This window comes from Prorops nasuta, unplaced genomic scaffold (genome assembly GCF_024137725.1).
Source record: "Prorops nasuta isolate Cenicafe-Biocafe unplaced genomic scaffold, Cenicafe_Pnas_1.2 PNAS00352, whole genome shotgun sequence".
Classification (NCBI taxonomy): domain Eukaryota; kingdom Metazoa; phylum Arthropoda; class Insecta; order Hymenoptera; family Bethylidae; genus Prorops; species Prorops nasuta.
This window is the reverse complement of record NW_027117148.1, coordinates 1-17,076: the sequence shown is the minus strand read 5'-3', so window position 1 is coordinate 17,076 and position 17,076 is coordinate 1. Positions and strand designations below refer to the sequence as shown.

General features: G+C 39.8%; 1 protein-coding gene across 1 annotated transcript; it reads left to right on the top strand.

The window, feature by feature from the left end:
• The first annotated feature begins 1,500 nt into the window (after nucleotides 1-1,500).
• On the top strand, nucleotides 1,501-15,703 carry LOC136785434 (A disintegrin and metalloproteinase with thrombospondin motifs like). The gene is made up of 9 exons (XM_066746479.1): nucleotides 1,501-1,589; nucleotides 8,478-8,538; nucleotides 9,861-10,072; nucleotides 10,808-10,897; nucleotides 13,664-13,868; nucleotides 13,944-14,073; nucleotides 14,156-14,285; nucleotides 14,468-14,610; nucleotides 15,331-15,703. The coding sequence occupies exons 1-9, from the start codon at nucleotides 1,530-1,532 to the stop codon at nucleotides 15,494-15,496; spliced, it is 1,197 nt and encodes a 398-aa protein (XP_066602576.1). The 5' UTR covers nucleotides 1,501-1,529; the 3' UTR covers nucleotides 15,497-15,703.
• The last annotated feature ends 1,373 nt before the right edge of the window (nucleotides 15,704-17,076 follow it).

Below are 17,076 nucleotides of genomic sequence, written 5' to 3'. Positions count from 1 at the left end.
GTTTGACTGATTTTTTCAGCCTCTCCTTTCAAACGGCCGCGCGGCATCCCGGTGATTCCATCGGAACAATATCGACACGCTTAAAATTCAGCAGCATGTAAATTGAATCGTTACCATATGAAAGTTTAATGGGGGGAATTTACCGCGGCGACTAAAAACCCAATGTTTTCATGCTGCTTTTTATAGACCTTTTATACCTGTTTCGGTATAAATACGCTGTGAGAATTACGGTTTAATTGAACGTTTGACATAATATACGTGGTGAATAATTGGGAACGAACGCCTTTTTCCGTAATTAAGATTTTCCGATTTGGTAATATCGATCGATGAAAAAAGGATCGTAATGTTGGAATAATTAAGCGAGATGGTCGATTATCGACATGGAAGGGTATCAATGCGTGTAAATTTCTCGAGAGAGAGAACAAGAAAGAGCAAGCCCGATAAGTTACGTTTGCATGCAGCGAAGCGGTGTGATTCGTTCGATTTAGGTTTTTTCCGTTTTTCGCGCGGTTTTGCTTGCAGCTGGTTGCGCAATCCTTGTCACAAGTCAGTGGCCAGTGTGAAATCGAAAATCGAAACTAACCTTCGCGTCACGGATGCCTGCTGATGATCGAGAGAGACAACTTGGAGTGCGTTGAACGTCGTGGCACCAATTAAGGGACACAATATGGTGGATCCCGGAAGGGAAGTCGAACGACGAGGAACCTCGGAGAAGAGCTATATATATATATATATATATATATAGCATTTATAGACGTTCATTTCGATTTTTTCCAAGCAAACAATCATACAGATTTTGTCTCGAATTAAAATCATTCTTTTGTCACCTTTGCCACAAAATAACTTAATTACCAATATATAACCTATATGTATATATGGATCTCGAAAAAAAAATTGAATAATGAAACTTTTTCCTCCAATATATATATATCTATTTATATTAGCTGCAATACTCTTGCAATACTTTCATTGGTCTCGTTCTGTTATTCGCACTCGAACCACAATCGATCTCTCCGGAACGTAAATGTTTTGACAGTCACTCGAAAATGGCGGAAGCGCGCAGTTCGTTGAACTGCATTCATTAGAATGCTTTTGAACGTGGTTGTACGATTATGCTCGAGGGAAATATCATATCGAGTTGGAATGAGAATTATTCTGACATGTGTGCCAATATTTAAAGGTGCATATATATATATATATAAGAACGGCGCGGGCAACGTTCATTTGAACTTGAAAATTCCAAAGCTAATTACAATGCTGTATATGATAAAAAATTGGCTATAACAGGATCATTGAAACGTTCTCAGGCTCGTAATTAAAATTGACAGCTGCGATCTCTGAGAAAAAATCTCGCACTGACAGTAAATTGCTGTAATTTATTCCTCGAGTCTTATCGTTACAGTCCGTATAATGAATTAGCAGGAATGATTTTTAATCCTTCGCTGTCTCTGGGATTTACTTAAAAACGTATTCGCATGTTTTGTGTTTCAGCGATGTGACGCAGCCAATCAGGAAAATTTTCACCCAAAATGGTTCGCGCCCTTGTCTTCCTGTGCATGGCCTTTCTACCTCTCGTACGATGCCACAAGGTAAGATCGTGTCAACAACCATCAAGCTACTTCAAGGACATTCTTATTCCCTGCAATTACACGTCGCACAGCGGTTCGAACAAAGCGAGTGCAGCTCGTTGAATTCCGTCAACTCGCTCGCTAGCTTATGAAATGATATCACGGTGAACGAGCAGCTCGCTACAGTCGTATTCTTTTTATTTCAAGTACGAAAATTAAACTTCCTCACCCGAAACCATTCCGGATGTGTTATCCTGTCTGAAGAGTAGCGGTCCTCGAAACTCCGTAACCAGTCGACGTGCTTGTAACCTTGTTCAGTATCCATAACGTTTTTAGTCTCTCGAAACAGTTTAATTATTTCGGACAATTACTTAATTATCATTTTTTATAATTAAACATTGCAGAATTTTGTCAGGTACAATTAATAATTGAACAGGAATGTCATTTGATTTTAGGTAAAAAATAACGAGTGTTGATTTAAGTCTTTTGAAGAATCTTAATTTTCACATTTTTTATTATCGTTTTGCAAGCATATATTCATAAGAACGTCGCTAATTCAATGGAACTTCGTTAGAAATCCTTTCGGAGCATTTGCCACTTTAATCGCAACTGTGAATTAATTCCGAATGGCGAAAGCATTCCATTAAGACTGCTCAAACGCTGAAAGGATCTCACGCGTAATGACTCCAAACTCCTAGTCACTCTCGTGCTGGAAGAGTTCTAATTGGGAACCAGTCTTCGGGGGTCCTTGGGTTTAAAAGTCACGTGGTACAATCTGAAATCATTAAACTTATATATATATATATATATATATATAGTTAATAATTCCCAGAACACACGATTACAATTGACGAAATCTCGTGTGAAAAGCGAATCCTTGGAACCAGCTCCTCGAACATTGTACAACAACACCAAAGAATAATAATCATTAAAATTCCTTAAAATCGCACAGTGGAATAATCCGGACGTCATCGCGATTGCACAATGATCCTAACAACCGCGACGTCTTAGAAATTCTGATCCAAATAACGCAGGCTGCGAGTGGGATCATTAGAATTGCAGACGAGTCCTTAGAAATCTCTGATTCCCATCGAGCGGTGCATGGCACCTGCAATGAAATTTGAATCATTAATCAGCGACAGCATATATATATATATATATATAGGCACCTCGACATAATCGGCTTTGAAAAATTTTAATCGCGAGACCAGTCGTTAGGAAAGTCGAATACAAAGTGGGATGACAGCGTGGTTACAAGATGGTGGACACTGAACGTGATTAGCTCTCGAAGGGGAGACAGAACGAGTCTTTGCGTCGCTTTTACGAACGGATCGTTGAGTTTTACGATCGCACATCTGGTTAATCGCTTTTCTACCGTGTCATCGTGGACATGATCACTCCTCGATGATGGTTTATCTCGGTTTACGTAATCCTGCCTCTCGTTCGCCAATTGATACGAATATAATTAAGTCGTTGGGTCTTCTCGGATTTAGTTAATGATCCATCAGGAATCTTGTTCGCGTCGCGGATCCATCAGATCGGATCGCGTGTCTTTTCGACAGACACGTACGTTGTGGTACCTTGCTTGAAGAGTTTGCGTTCCGGGGGTGAAAGAGCTGCTAAGTTATGCGATGATCCAGTAACGTTGAATGACGATTCTTCCATGAAATCTTTAGAGATAGAGAGAGAGAAAGAGGAGACGGACTTGTTGACCCTTTCTATCTTCACAAAGAGGTTTTATTTATTTATGAATCATGCCCATTCCTGATGCACGTCCAGACTGAATCGGAAGAGAAATTCTTCCATCCAGTGACGTAACGCACGTATAACCATTACCAACGAGAGATCCTTCTTCGCAGAAGCTTAATTCTTTCTACTACCTGAAACGCGACACTGATATATAAAAATCCTCTTAAAAATGTTCGAGACACTAAACTGCGGATTTGACCAAAACTGCAAATTGTTATTCCAACAATGTGACGTAATACTTAGGATATTTTTTGCAATAACATAAACGTCACCTTTCTCATCATTAAGTTTTATCAACTTTTACTTTAAACAAGCATATTTTAACGGCAATTTAATAAGTGTCAGTTGAGAGGCTGAATTATGGGACGGCAAAAAGATCTTAGAGCGCAATAATATTTATCTTTATTGGACAGAAATGGTTTTGTGAGCTGCACGAGTAATTTGCGGACTACCGATCGAAATATGAAATCAGATTCCTTTTAAATGGCAACTTACCGGATGCTTTGGATATACTTAAGATACCTCTGGATATATACGCGTATATATATTTAGAATTGCTTCCTCAATGATCTCGGGGATCTAGCTTGCAGTATCGATCGGTTTTAATCGAGATTTTTCTCTCACCTTCTCGCAAACGAGCAATAACGTCAATTTCCTCAATATCGTTTATGAAATGCCCGCCACGCTTTATCCGAGCTTTCCATTTGATTCAAATCAGATATATATATATATATATATATACAAGATATAAAATTTTGCAAGATTCCACGAGCACTCGCAGGATCATCTAACAATTTCGTTATTACAATAATGTGTACAGCTATATATATATATATAGCATCGTTGATGTCGAAGGATCGTTAAACAGTCATCACGTATTTTACAGTGGTACCCTGAGGAACTTGGCTGGCGCAGGTTGCTATTAGCGCCAATACCAATAGAATTATATTAGACCGAACCAAGTTCTTAGGATCGGTATTTGTCAGTGGCCGATTCGCAGCACGATCTTGCGCAAATCGCAGGTTGTTTGCTTCGGAGCGTTAGGCGAGCTAATTCGGCAATTAGCGAATTGGCGCAAACTAGCCAACTCCATTCTATATATATATATATATATATATATATACACACACGTGTGTGAGTGCACTGGTCGAACAATAAACAGCGAATAGCCAGTGGGAAGGATCATAAATCGTTCGGTGAAACAACTTACCGATCGATCCTGGTTTCATTGCGCAAAACGCATTATCCAACGGTCCCTCGCGTTAATTATACAGAACTGGTCGTGATGAACAAGGTGCAAAATGGCAGTTAATTAAGTGCGGACCAATTAACGGACGGACTTGAATGGACAGCAGCAAACGCCGAGAATACCACTACACCACTCGATTTATTAATGGAAAATCTGTGAAAGTATCAATCTCACGATCTCTTTATTATTTCCGCGCCAACGACCAGATCCAATTCCGTAATTAACGATCCGGAGTATGGGCGATGCGAGTGCAAAATGGTCAGATCGGTGCTCGGATTTGTTAGTTCGGACGGTGGTGGTGGGGGAAGCGGGATAAATTATCGAGGGATTTAATACCGGTCGACTCGGCCCGGCCCCCCGCGAAGACATTTCTCGAGCAACGAGAAGCGCCGGTAATGAGCGAAAGTGACCGACCTTAGAAATCTCGAGCGATCGTTAATTGCTCGATTTCTTACGGTTGGTCCTATCCCCCCTCTTCAATTTTCTTTCTCCGACTCTTGTTACAGATAGAACCTTCGAACGAGATTGGAAAACTCGACAAATCCATCGTGGCAGCCAACCAATAACGTATATACTTGTTTCTGTATACCGAATACCGAACTAGAGAAGTAGCGCCTCTCTTACATAGTACCGATGGATACTTACGAGGAAAACCGGTCTTACAATAAGGTTTTCCTCAAAAGCCTCGCCCATTTTTTCTATATACGACCCAACGTATCTCGCTATCTCGAGGATCCGAGCAAAAAACACTGGATTCCATCAACGAGTAACAGAAACGTCCTCGTTGCTTTTCCTCGACAGGGATTATAGTAATGTTTGAAAAATTCATTTTTACCATTTTTTAATTTGAAATCTTATGCATGTATGAATTTTCGGATTGGAATTCGAGGGTTTTAAAAATAATTAAACGTTGATATGAGCTATGTAGTGGTATTTGTGTTTGATGGAAATTCGTGTACTTACCACGATATAAGATAGATTATTCGTTCGATGATTTCTCCGATGATATCTCTCGATGCCATTTAAAACGGTTAAATCGTATTGATTGGACGTGTATACAAAATTCCAACATGGATTCTCTCCCCCAAAGCGAAAGAAACCTCGACTTAGCAGCGGTGCATGTGCTCGTAGTCGAGTTTGGGTTATCCAACCAACGGAGCCTGATTGGCACTAATTCTCTCGCATTTCAAATGGGAAAAACGTCAATTAGAAACGTCCATTGCATCTCATTAGGCATTCTAAACGCATCGCATCACATCACAATTAAATTTCGATATTTCAGCTGCTTTTCGAATACACCCGGTCAATTAAGCAGATATATTCACGTTGCAAAGAGCACAGGCAGGAATTTCGTGCTTACGTTCCGTGAAATGAAATTATCCTAAAAAGAATGTATTACGTAGCGATATTCTCTCCGTGTATTAGAAACCAAGCATACTTTATTCATTCGAAGGCTTCATGCATCTGATTTTGCATTTCGAACGGTAGTACACTGAGAAAAAATGTTGTGGTGCACTTTGACCCCATTAACAGTTATTCGTGATATCAATAAACTAAACTAAATTTATGTATATTATGAATAATTCGAATTATTCATAATACACATAAATTTAGTTTATTGATATCACGAGTAACTGTTAATGGGGTGAAAACCCATTAACAATTTTTCAAATCCATGAACAATTTTTCTGGGTGTACATTGAGAAAAATTGTTGATGAACTTTGACCGAACTAACAGTTATATTCGTGATATCAATAAATTAAATCTATGTATATTAGGAATAATTCGAATTATTCATAATACACATAAATTTAGTTTATTGATATCACGAATAACTGTTAATGGGGTCAAAGTCCATCAACAATTTTTCTCAATTATATGCGATACACAGAAGGAGAATTAAATTGGTTAATTCCAGTGAAGTATCCCATCACGTCGAGCGTTTTAAGGGAAAGGTAGGCACGAAGGGGTAGCAAGGGGGCCGAGCAAACAAGTACAGAAGAAACATGACGAAATAGCAGGTTGATCAACGTGCGCGGCGTCTAATTGTAACGACCCTCGTTCAAAGTGCACTTTGCTATTAGCCCGAGTATAGATCCTGGCCATACAGCCAGCTTATCTCCTTTACCAGTCATTGTTTCCCAATGGAATTTCACCGTACGCAATAAACGCCATGCATTTTCACCCCAAAACAAGCGACTTTCTGATTTTGGCTAAAAGCCGATGCAACTCGCTTCCAGCAAAAACCTATTTATCGCCCGATATTTCTCATGAATGAAAGATTCCACTTTATTCCAACATAAAATCTCTATTTCTCATCTTTTTTTGCCAATGGAGAACGAGATATTGCGCAGGATTGCGAATAACTTTTGTCAAAGGTTACATGCTTCTTGTTTTGCGTGCATCAATTTACATTTCCGTTTTGAAAATTACTACGTCGCTTGACTGGTTTCGTGCCGCAATATAAATATCGGTTTTGACCCTTTGCCTCTCTCTCTCTCTCTCTCTCTCCCTCTCTCTCTCTTATTCCCACTAGTACAACGACAGCATTAGAAATTTTCTATTTATATAAGCGAAGGAGGGGAAAGGAGAGGGTGTGAAGACTGGCTGCAATGTTTCAGAACCAAACCATACGTTTTTCTCGAAAAATATCTTAACCCGAGTAAAAAAAGCTGCAATGCTAATTCGATATTTTCATATTATAAATAAAACTGAATTCTTTATTTTTGCGTTGTCCGGCAACAACATTTAGATGCTTATTAACTCTTGGGATGTATTATCGAAAAACTTTCGAGTTTTTCAAAAAACAAACTTTGTCGAAGTCTCAAGATTTAAGAGACGCCGTATATTTTAGCTGGAAATTTAGCGCGCGACTCGCACAATTAGCGTTAATAAATTACAATGTTTAAAAGTTGCAAAGGCGCGAACGACACGAGAGACTGCACTAACCTCCAATATCTGTTAATTTCGCGCGAGATTAGTTGAAATTATATACTACATATATATAGTAAAGCTCCGAGTCGATGACTGAATCTTTTATCGAAAGATTGTTTATGTCCAATAATTACGCGAATTATGCTACATTGATACAAGAAATTTGCATTTTTAATGCGCCTCGATAAATTGTAATATCCGTGGGTTAAATGATTTTAATCTAAAGAAATATGACTGCTGATGAGATATTCGCGTTCGATAGGAAGATGGAGACGTAGCAGAAGAATCCTTCAAAGGCTTATTTCCATAATGCCTGACTCTTTAATTGGTATGGGCAAACGATTACATTTTAGGTTGGCACGAGCTGAACTCGCTCCAACCAAGTCCTCCTAGCTCCTGCAATTACCGCTATAATAAAGTAATTGGCATTTCGGAATAGAACCCGACACTCGCGATCCTTTATGAATTTAGACGATGCGTAACCAGCCGCGTCGACGTGCTACACTCAATGGAAACGCAAATGTGCCATAACTCATGGTTTGCATCATGCCAAAGTCTAACTGACCTTGTGCAATAAGCAGGATGAAATTATTAGCACTAAAGAATATTAGCAACGCGCAAATTTGAATAAAACCTAATAAGTATTACACGTACAATAGAACGTACACATATGCATAATAATATACGTATATGTATGGGCCTCGTTAAGCCAACAAAATTCCATTAACTGTAAAACTCAATATTGCAATTGAGGCTGAATTATCATTTATTTTTACGTAACCGATAATTGGATTGGTCAGGTTAATTTCATAAAGGTATAATTGTTGGCGAAAAAATTAAATTGTCCGTGAAGAAGAAAATACGTCTAGGTTTCTTTTTAGTCGTAGACATGCGTGCAGCAGGAAGATGAGATATATAAGCATGGCGGCTTCTTAATCGCATAATCTCAATGCTGGAAATAATGTTTTTGTTACAGATCCACGAACATATGACAAGGGAAGAGATGCTATCGGTCTTTCACACGGGACACGAGTCAGGTAATGGTTTAAAAGATCTCATATTTTTATATATATATATATATATATATATATATAACAACTGCCAAACTGATTCTTTCCTTCGCGTTCTTCCACTTCCGGAATTTTATACACGCATATATATGTGGTACAAGGCGGTGTCTCTCTCTTTTTAAGCACGCACGTTCGAACCGATAATTCGGCTTATCCGAAAGTTTTCACAGGTGAAACGGTCGAGTGTAAGCAAACGTGGAAAAATGGCGGCGGGGTCATCGACAACATGACTCATGCCGAAATCGCTCGTGATGGGATCGACGTAATAATCAATCAGTCTGCGCAGCTATTAATGAGTATTAAATTTTAATTTATCGCCTTGAATATAATCTCAAATTAAATATTTATCCCGTGAAAGGTCATTGCGAGGCAAACTTTGATGACCTCAGCGAGTTCTTTATACCCCGTTATAACTAAAGAATTCGCGGAATTGAGATTCGGTTATATTTATATATACTTATATATACCAGCCGTGCATTCAAATCTATGCAGGGACTCTTTCCTTTTTTTATTTACTATTTTTTCTTCCGGTTAAAAATGATTTATTCGTAACTGGTCTTCCTCCTCTCCCTTGTATATTTATGTACGCGTGCATGTAAATTTTGTGCGTGCAAAAAAACCTCGCAATTTCATGGGGAAATGCAGCTTATTAGGGATTTTAACAATTTCCTCTTTTTATATAACGGTCATCTTCTTGCGCCGCTCCTTCTTTCTCTTCGTCGCGATTACTTCCACTTCAGAAAAGTAGCTGGACTGAAAAAAAGGGATATATCAACAAACCCCGGGACAAAGTGCGATAAACGTCAACCGATTGACGCGTTAATCCTAGTTGCAAAAAATCTGATAAAAAACACAATTCTCGTATAAATTAGTATATACTCGAACGTGGAAAACGAGTAGCGCAAATTAATCAGGATTAGTATAAATATGTCTGAAAATGATATTGCTGAAATATTACGCGACTAGTTCTTTAAATTAATTTTAAAATCGTATATGTTTCGGCTAAAATATGCTCGGTGACTCGCCTACTTAATGCCATAACTCACTCTTACCACTCAAATACACCGAGTCTCTCGATAGATCGCGCAGATGAAAAAAAAAACGTTATCGTTGAGAATAATTATGCGTGGTTGCTCAGTGATAATTCGGATTTTAGAGCAACACGTGCGAATATGACGCAACGCGTTGACTTTTCTTGTGCCGAATGAGGAAAGACCGGTGAGCGGGGAAAAGAAAGAGAAAAATGAGACGTGAGAATGAAAAGTGAAGGTGTACGTTAATTGTTGCAGTGCCAGCGTATGAAGTGGTGACTGTGTTACATTCGATGCAAAGAAGGAGTCCGGAAGTGAGGCCAGAGATATACTTGAAGGCTTTCGGAGAAGACATCAACCTCAACTTGAAGCCAACCAAGAGACTCTGGGCTGGAAACCACCTGCCCATGTGGACGGTCACGAAGAATTCATCCAATCCTGATGGTTTGCACTACGAGAGGGTACCGGAAGTGAGTGATTTTGGTCGAACGATCCTTACACTGCGATGGATGAGACTCCGAGGATCATTCAGTTTATAAAGATAAAACCAAATTGAGATTTGTACTCGAATTTATATACGAGAAAGGGAGAGAAAGAGATAGCTGTATATTTATATAATTCGATTTGATTGGCTGATAATTACGATGCCTGCAGGATAATTAGCAGCCAGTGAGAATATCTAATTGGGAATCGTAAAGCGATAATGAGAAACTGATGTTTATATTGAATTAACTAGGCCCTAAATGAGGCCGTTATATTAATATTTAATTAATGGTGTAAGAAGGAGCTTTAATTGGTGATTATAATCGATGATGATTAGTAGGGGATTATGGGCGATAAAAGTAGGAGAAAAAGCTAGGCGGTTATCGAAAGAAGTGATTATCGAGGATTAATGGTAAGACTAATTGATTTGTATATGGTAGGAGGCGATAGGTTAACGTTTTCCAAGATTGTGTGTATATATATCCAATGTACTTGCCGTCGAGCCACTACCGTGTCTCTTAATATATATACATATATATATATATATATATATATAAGGAGAAAATGCCAGTTGAGAAGGAACAAAAGTTGGTAAACAAGCAGAGATACATGGAAATTAGTACGACGATTTGGAAATGAGGGCGTCTACCAGACTCTTTGAATATATATCGTAGGTACACGTGCGATTGTTCAAGTTTTTTCTTGATCTTTTTTCCTTTCAGGCCGAGGCAGATATCGGTGACATCTATCAAGACGCGAAGAACATGGCGTCGATTCTGCTGCACAGGGACCCCAATGGGAAAGTGCTCGTTGTAAGAAGCCATTCTTCTTTCTTAATCTTTCTTTCAACACAACGTCCCATTATAGAGCGACGTCTTTCGTCAAACTTCCAAGCCGAGCGAGCGAGCGACGCTGCTTCAACTGATATAATTAAGACGCGCGCGCGCGATACCACAATTCATCGCGTTGCAACTCCTTTTTATCCTTTTATCCGGGACACTAGACAATCAACGCTCCCATATTTTCCTACACGCCTCGTTCCCAGCCCAATATTTCGATTCACTATTGGCTATTCCACACTTTTACCACTGCACTCGCTCCAGTCCCGCATCCTAACCTCAAAATTGCATGGAAAATCTTGGGACGATTGGAAATTCATCGACCGATCGGTCGAAAAGTGAAACTGCTGGCTCAACGGAGGATTTCTGACGCAAAGGTTAACGGCATTCGTTATCTAATGTATTTGTCTTGCAACGGTGGCGAGTTTTACAAAGTCGCTGGCCCAAGTGGGGAAAGAAGAAACCCGTCGCGAGAAGCAAGTTACAACATTTTTCCTTCGCGCACGGGTCATCACCGTGGTTAAAAGTTTTGACATCTCCTTCTGCCAACTGCCATTTTATTCCCGGTGGTTTTACACGAGGCACCCCCCCCCCCCCCCCACACTACGCCACAACCCATGCACACAATCTTTCCCTCCACCGGAATAAACAGTTCCTATCGACTCTACACGCTTGATTGCACCTCTAAAACCCAAAATTTAACTGATTTACGAATTGCGTCAGTATATCTACACCATAACAACCTTCTCCGACAAACCTAACCTTCCATGCACTAAACAGCGGTTGTCCCAAAGAAAACGAGCAATTTACGTATCACCAAACCCACAAATTTCACGCTGCTAGCCGCAAAAGCTTGATTCATAACCTCAAAATGTTATCCTTCGCGCTGAATACTTTTAAAATAAGTTTACGCTCACACGCGTAATAATAGCTACCGTTCGATTTTACGATAACCTCTCGAAGCAAACCCAACCTCGATAAGTCTCGAAGAATGTTGTAGTTACTACCGGCCACGTTTCGATACATCGTTCCGGCAATTGGAAACTCGTGAGAGAGCAATAATGCAATCTTTCCTCCATCTCTTTTATGAATTTAATTAAACCAATAAGATTTAAAACGGGCTTTATTTCGTGGATGAATTCTCATTGACAATTCTTGACCTTTATTTCCGATCGGAATGCATTACAACATTGACATAGAAAATTTTCTAGAATAACGGGATTGAATAACGGAGTGATTCCTGATTTTCGACGAATTTATATACAAATACGTTCCACCTCCCCCTCCTCGGTAGTTATATTACGTGAATTATGAATAATAAACCGAGTGGCCTGCACCTCTGACCTTTGCTCGCGTTTGCCCGTACCTACCACCACTGACAGGCTCCAGTTGTGCAGCAATAATCGATTACGCGATCCTTTCGCCGTTTACGACTACCTTCGGGTGATACCCAAAGCAAAGCAAAGCACCACCGAGCGTCATATCGCTCAGCCGTGGCTGGCGCCAAGGAAAACGTCGACTCACGCCACACACTATAGCAAAATCCGTAGAAAATTGGCCAATTGGTGTCTCCAAGCTAATGAAATAAATCAACGAATAATTAGAAAAGCAAAATAAATAAAATGGACAGTAAAAAGTTTAATGGCGATCCGAAAGGACTACTGGACGATGCTTTTAGCGAAATTAGCATGTACATACGTTATTTCGAGAAATTTTTCGCCAATAGAAGTTACCTCATCTTCGTTGATCACCTGCTTACCGGTTACCTCACAGCCATCAAATGCGTCATATTCTCACCTCCCCCCCCCCCCCCGTCTTCTAATCGTCTTATCCCGGCAGTAGCTGGAAATACCAATAGCAACGCTCGCGAGCGATAATTAAGCGTTTTCCGAATTGGAGGAGCACGGCGGTGAAAGTTTGCCAATCAATTAATCAAAAATTGGCCATATGGGATCGATCGAATCTTAAGTCATCGGGTTTATGGCACGATAGCCTGTTATATAATGGGCCTGTAAGAGCGTTGTTCCAAACGACCCCGTATGCCCTGACCTTTCGCTTTCACTCTCTTCCTCCACTCTCCCCCTCCTCTCCTTCCCCTCGGGTCCCAGTTTGACCACTCGGTGCACCGTGCAGATCTAATGTTCGATCGCGAGAAGTATATGGGACAGCGGCCCGGTGCACGCAACCAATTGGCATTGTTATTCTTAATTGCCTGCCTTGGGCCCACTATATCATATATCATATATATATATATACATTCCTCGACACGAGAACCCAACCGACACGACTCTTGTGCACCTATTTTACCAATCGTTGCAAGTATATATATATATATATATATATATATACGTTTAGAGCGACAGAGAATTAATTTTTTCAAAACTCCTCGCGAACCTTTGGCAATAAAGCTCGAAACGTGCAAAGAGCAGAAATTCGGAAAACTCGTAAGTAGAAAAGCAGCGCGCGCATCGAGTGGAAAAAGCATGCGAACGTACGGCCAAGTAGAAAAAGAACAATAACGGTTCGAGTAGAAACGGTGTGTATGCGAACGGACGCGCAAAATAAAATTTTGTCCTTTTAATTTTAAAACCAGTTGGATGCATCGATGGAATTTTTCGGAGATTCGCTAGCAGCAATCAAGTCGCTATTAAGCAACGCTTAATCGATATTTGAGCTGCTGGCAGAGATTGTTGTGTGAGAGGAAACGTGGAAGCTCAAGGGAACTCGCGTGTTTTGTAGGAAGGCCACATCGGTACGGAATTGGTAATTCGGCCGCTGCCAGAACGAGTTCTGCGAGAGATAGTGAGCAAGTCGCTAAATTTTAGTCAGCCACATCTGCTGCCCAATATCGCTAACAGTAAGAAGAAGAACCTGGAGTTTACGAGTCACCACGTGATTTACAAGAAATCTGCTCGGCCGATTCAAGACGAATACAGTGATTACAGTAAGATGCTCCACCTTCCTTAAAACTAATACAATAATAATAATAATAGTAACAGAAAAATGGTGAAATTTTCAGTGCTCATGGAGCCGGATCACTTAGCGAAAAAGTTCAGATCGAAACGTTCGATCCACACTAGGTCAAAGCGCGATGCGCCATATGTAATTTATCCTGAAATCCTTTGTATCGTAGATTACGACGGTTATAGGTAAAAAAAAAATGATTTAGAAAATTACGAAATTTGTATTCGTCTCTTACATTATTATTTACCAACGTTTCTCTTATTCTAGATTACACGGTGGAGACAATATACAGATCAAGAGATACTTTGTGTCCTTCTGGAACGGAGTCGACTTGAGGTATAAACTGTTAAAGGGACCCAAAATACGTATCAGTATCGCTGGTATAATAATCTCAAGGGTAATTATTCTCTTTGTTACATTTTTTCTATAAAATATAAAAATGTACGTCGCTGAATTCCTAAATGTGGAACAAATAAACACGTAACTATATATGTATTCCTAAGGAACAGATTTTGTCGTTAATAATCGATCCTGTCGAACGCAGCTCCAATTAATTCGAGAAAACGTAACTTTCTTTAGGGAAGAGACGCCACACCGTACTTGGAAAGGAATCGCGTGGGACGTGATGCAATTGATTCGGCAGCTGCGCTGACCGACATGGGCAAATACCTTTTCCGGGAGAGGAGACTTCCGGTCTACGATATAGCAGTCGCCGTTACGAAGTAAGAGTGCCCGATCCTCTTAGATAATCGAACCATGATATATCGTCCAAATTGGAAAATCAAACGAAGGACCAAAATATTTTTCGTTGTACCAATATATTCAGTTTTCCACGCTTTTCCTCACTCTGCATTTAATCTATCTCTCGACTTGTCGCGTTAGCTCGAACCAAACTCGCGATAATTAAAACCACTTTACCCCCTCCTCGATTCTCTTTATCAATTTTCTACGAATTTATCGCGGTAGCTAAAACCAGTTGTTCAATCCGATACTATAATTACTTTCATAATGCACCCAGCACCCTTCGAGACTATCAATTATTTTCACTCGACGCGTCTACCACATATACATATATATATATATATAGAATATGTAAAGAGAAACGGGTCTCGAGAGGGTTCCGGTAATTTGAACGAGAAAAATGTGGGTCACCGATGAAAATTCTTTCCACGCAGTCTGGGGTATCGATAAAAATGCCGATGATAATATCCGTGATCGATTTGTCAAATACGGTCAATAGCAATGGAGTATAACGTATCGGGATCGGCGATAAAAACGGACTCGCTCGAAGAGTTTCAATATTTCTGTCGTTTGGTCCTGCTTTTGATTTCCATGATGTGATTGGGCCGCAGCTATTAGCGGTCCAAAACTATCGCCATTTTATTACAAGCTTTACAGCATTCCGATGATTTCATACTGTCGATTTTTATTCCGAAAAACAGGTATGATATGTGCCGTCGTAGGAAAGGCGGCCGCTGCACTAAGGGAACTGCCGGTATGGTTTATTACATAGCGTTCACGCTTCATTTTTTTCACTTAGTAATCTTATTTTTAATTCTATATATATATATATACATTTACATTTGTCTTTATTTGCCAATATCGTAAATCATTTATCGTGTATGTTCTTATGACGCTTGTACATAGTGTAATTGTCTCGGTTGCAGGTCGTTTCTAATTGGTGCTGTGTAGTCCGGCATAAACCACTTTAACCAATAATAATTAAGGGATCATACTCTTTCTATCGAAATTGACATTTTTTCTTGGACTCGATAAATTCCACTGTGAAACAATTGCAATTCGAGTGGAGGATAAACGAAGCAATATCTCAAATCCAAATCCGATAAAACTCGATGGAAATGTTGCATTAAGAAAGAAAGAGTATCGTCGATGATTTAGAATTATTCTCAGGTAGCTTTGTAAATCGTAGCTGTACAGTTAATGGGACTAAATTTGGTGCCTGATGTAGGAACAAGAAAAAAACGCACACAAGGAATGGAGCTAACCAGATTAGGTTAGGAAATGTTCTGGGAGAATTTGACGCGAGTCGTTAGATAAGAAATGATTAATGATGGAATTAGGAATATGACAAGGAGTAGAGCAGCTGCGTGGTACGAGAGAGACGAGACTTATTCGCTTATCAGACACGCTTATCTCTCACAATGCAGAGTCAATATTTCAGTAGATTAATAACGCGTACGGGGATATTTGCTTATCTATCAATTATCGCGTTGCACATCAGTCTTGGGGATCCGAAAAACCGTCAAACGCGATAGATTTATGCACTGATTACAAATTCATAGATGAATTATTGAAAATTATCCTCGTTGAACAACAACAATCAAATTTCTTACTCGCTTTTAATTCGTGAGTCAAAATTCATTACAGCAAAGCAAATATTTTTATATTAAATGAGAAAATCCAATTTTCTACGATGACTCGGATGATAATTCGAGAAAACATTAAATTCTTAAATGCAAGCATTTATTCGATTTTAAATCAAAGTTTGCCCAGTCCAAGTATTGCTACCAAAGTTTTTCCTCGAGTTTGCAAAGTAACGTGTCTGAAACGTGGAAAAGAGCTCGCCCCACGGGATACGTCGCTTCATGGTTGCTTTCGGTTAAACTCGCTTTCAATTAGCCTCCAGCAAAATCCCTAATGCAACGCTCGCATCCAACGACAATTATCATCAACGTTCCAACATTGCCAGAAAACCACCAGGCTGCCTACGACTTGTTTTTTTTTTCACCTCCTACCCTCACCTCTCGTGGGAGCCACGAGTTTACACCGCACAGCTTGGATTACCAATCGAAGCCTCGCCAACCAAGTTCGGATCGAAACATTTTGCACGAAACGAGTGTCGGAGAAATGTTTGTTCGTACTCCTCGCATCGATTTTCCAGTTTTCCCTCGTCCGACAAAACCGCGTTCTTTCCACTGTTATCTGTTTTTGCAATCGATTAACAATTAAGGACACTGCATCTTCGTTCGCAAAATGGCCAAGGCAATTTGTACAAAGTGCACAATGGCGCTGTTTTCGTTTGGCTCACCAAAACACGCGTGGCTTATTTCGCCCATTTTATCCTCGTTATTAGCGTTAAGTCACGAGTTTTTGCACTTGTTTTTTGTACACCACAAGCTAATGAATTTCTTTTGTAAAAAGTACGCAGTTTAGCGGTTTTTGAGCAG

What these genes read in the sequence shown, in the direction of transcription:
- LOC136785434 (XM_066746479.1), top strand. Translation starts at nt 1,530, where the DNA reads ATGGTTCGCGCCCTTGTCTTCCTGTGCATGGCCTTTCTACCTCTCGTA. An exon ending in CCAATGGGAAAGTGCTCGTT is followed by an intron (nt 10,898 to 13,663) that starts GTAAGAAGCCAT and finishes CGTGTTTTGTAG; the next exon opens with GAAGGCCACATCGGTACGGA. An exon ending in ATAGCAGTCGCCGTTACGAA is followed by an intron (nt 14,611 to 15,330) that starts GTAAGAGTGCCC and finishes TCCGAAAAACAG; the next exon opens with GTATGATATGTGCCGTCGTA.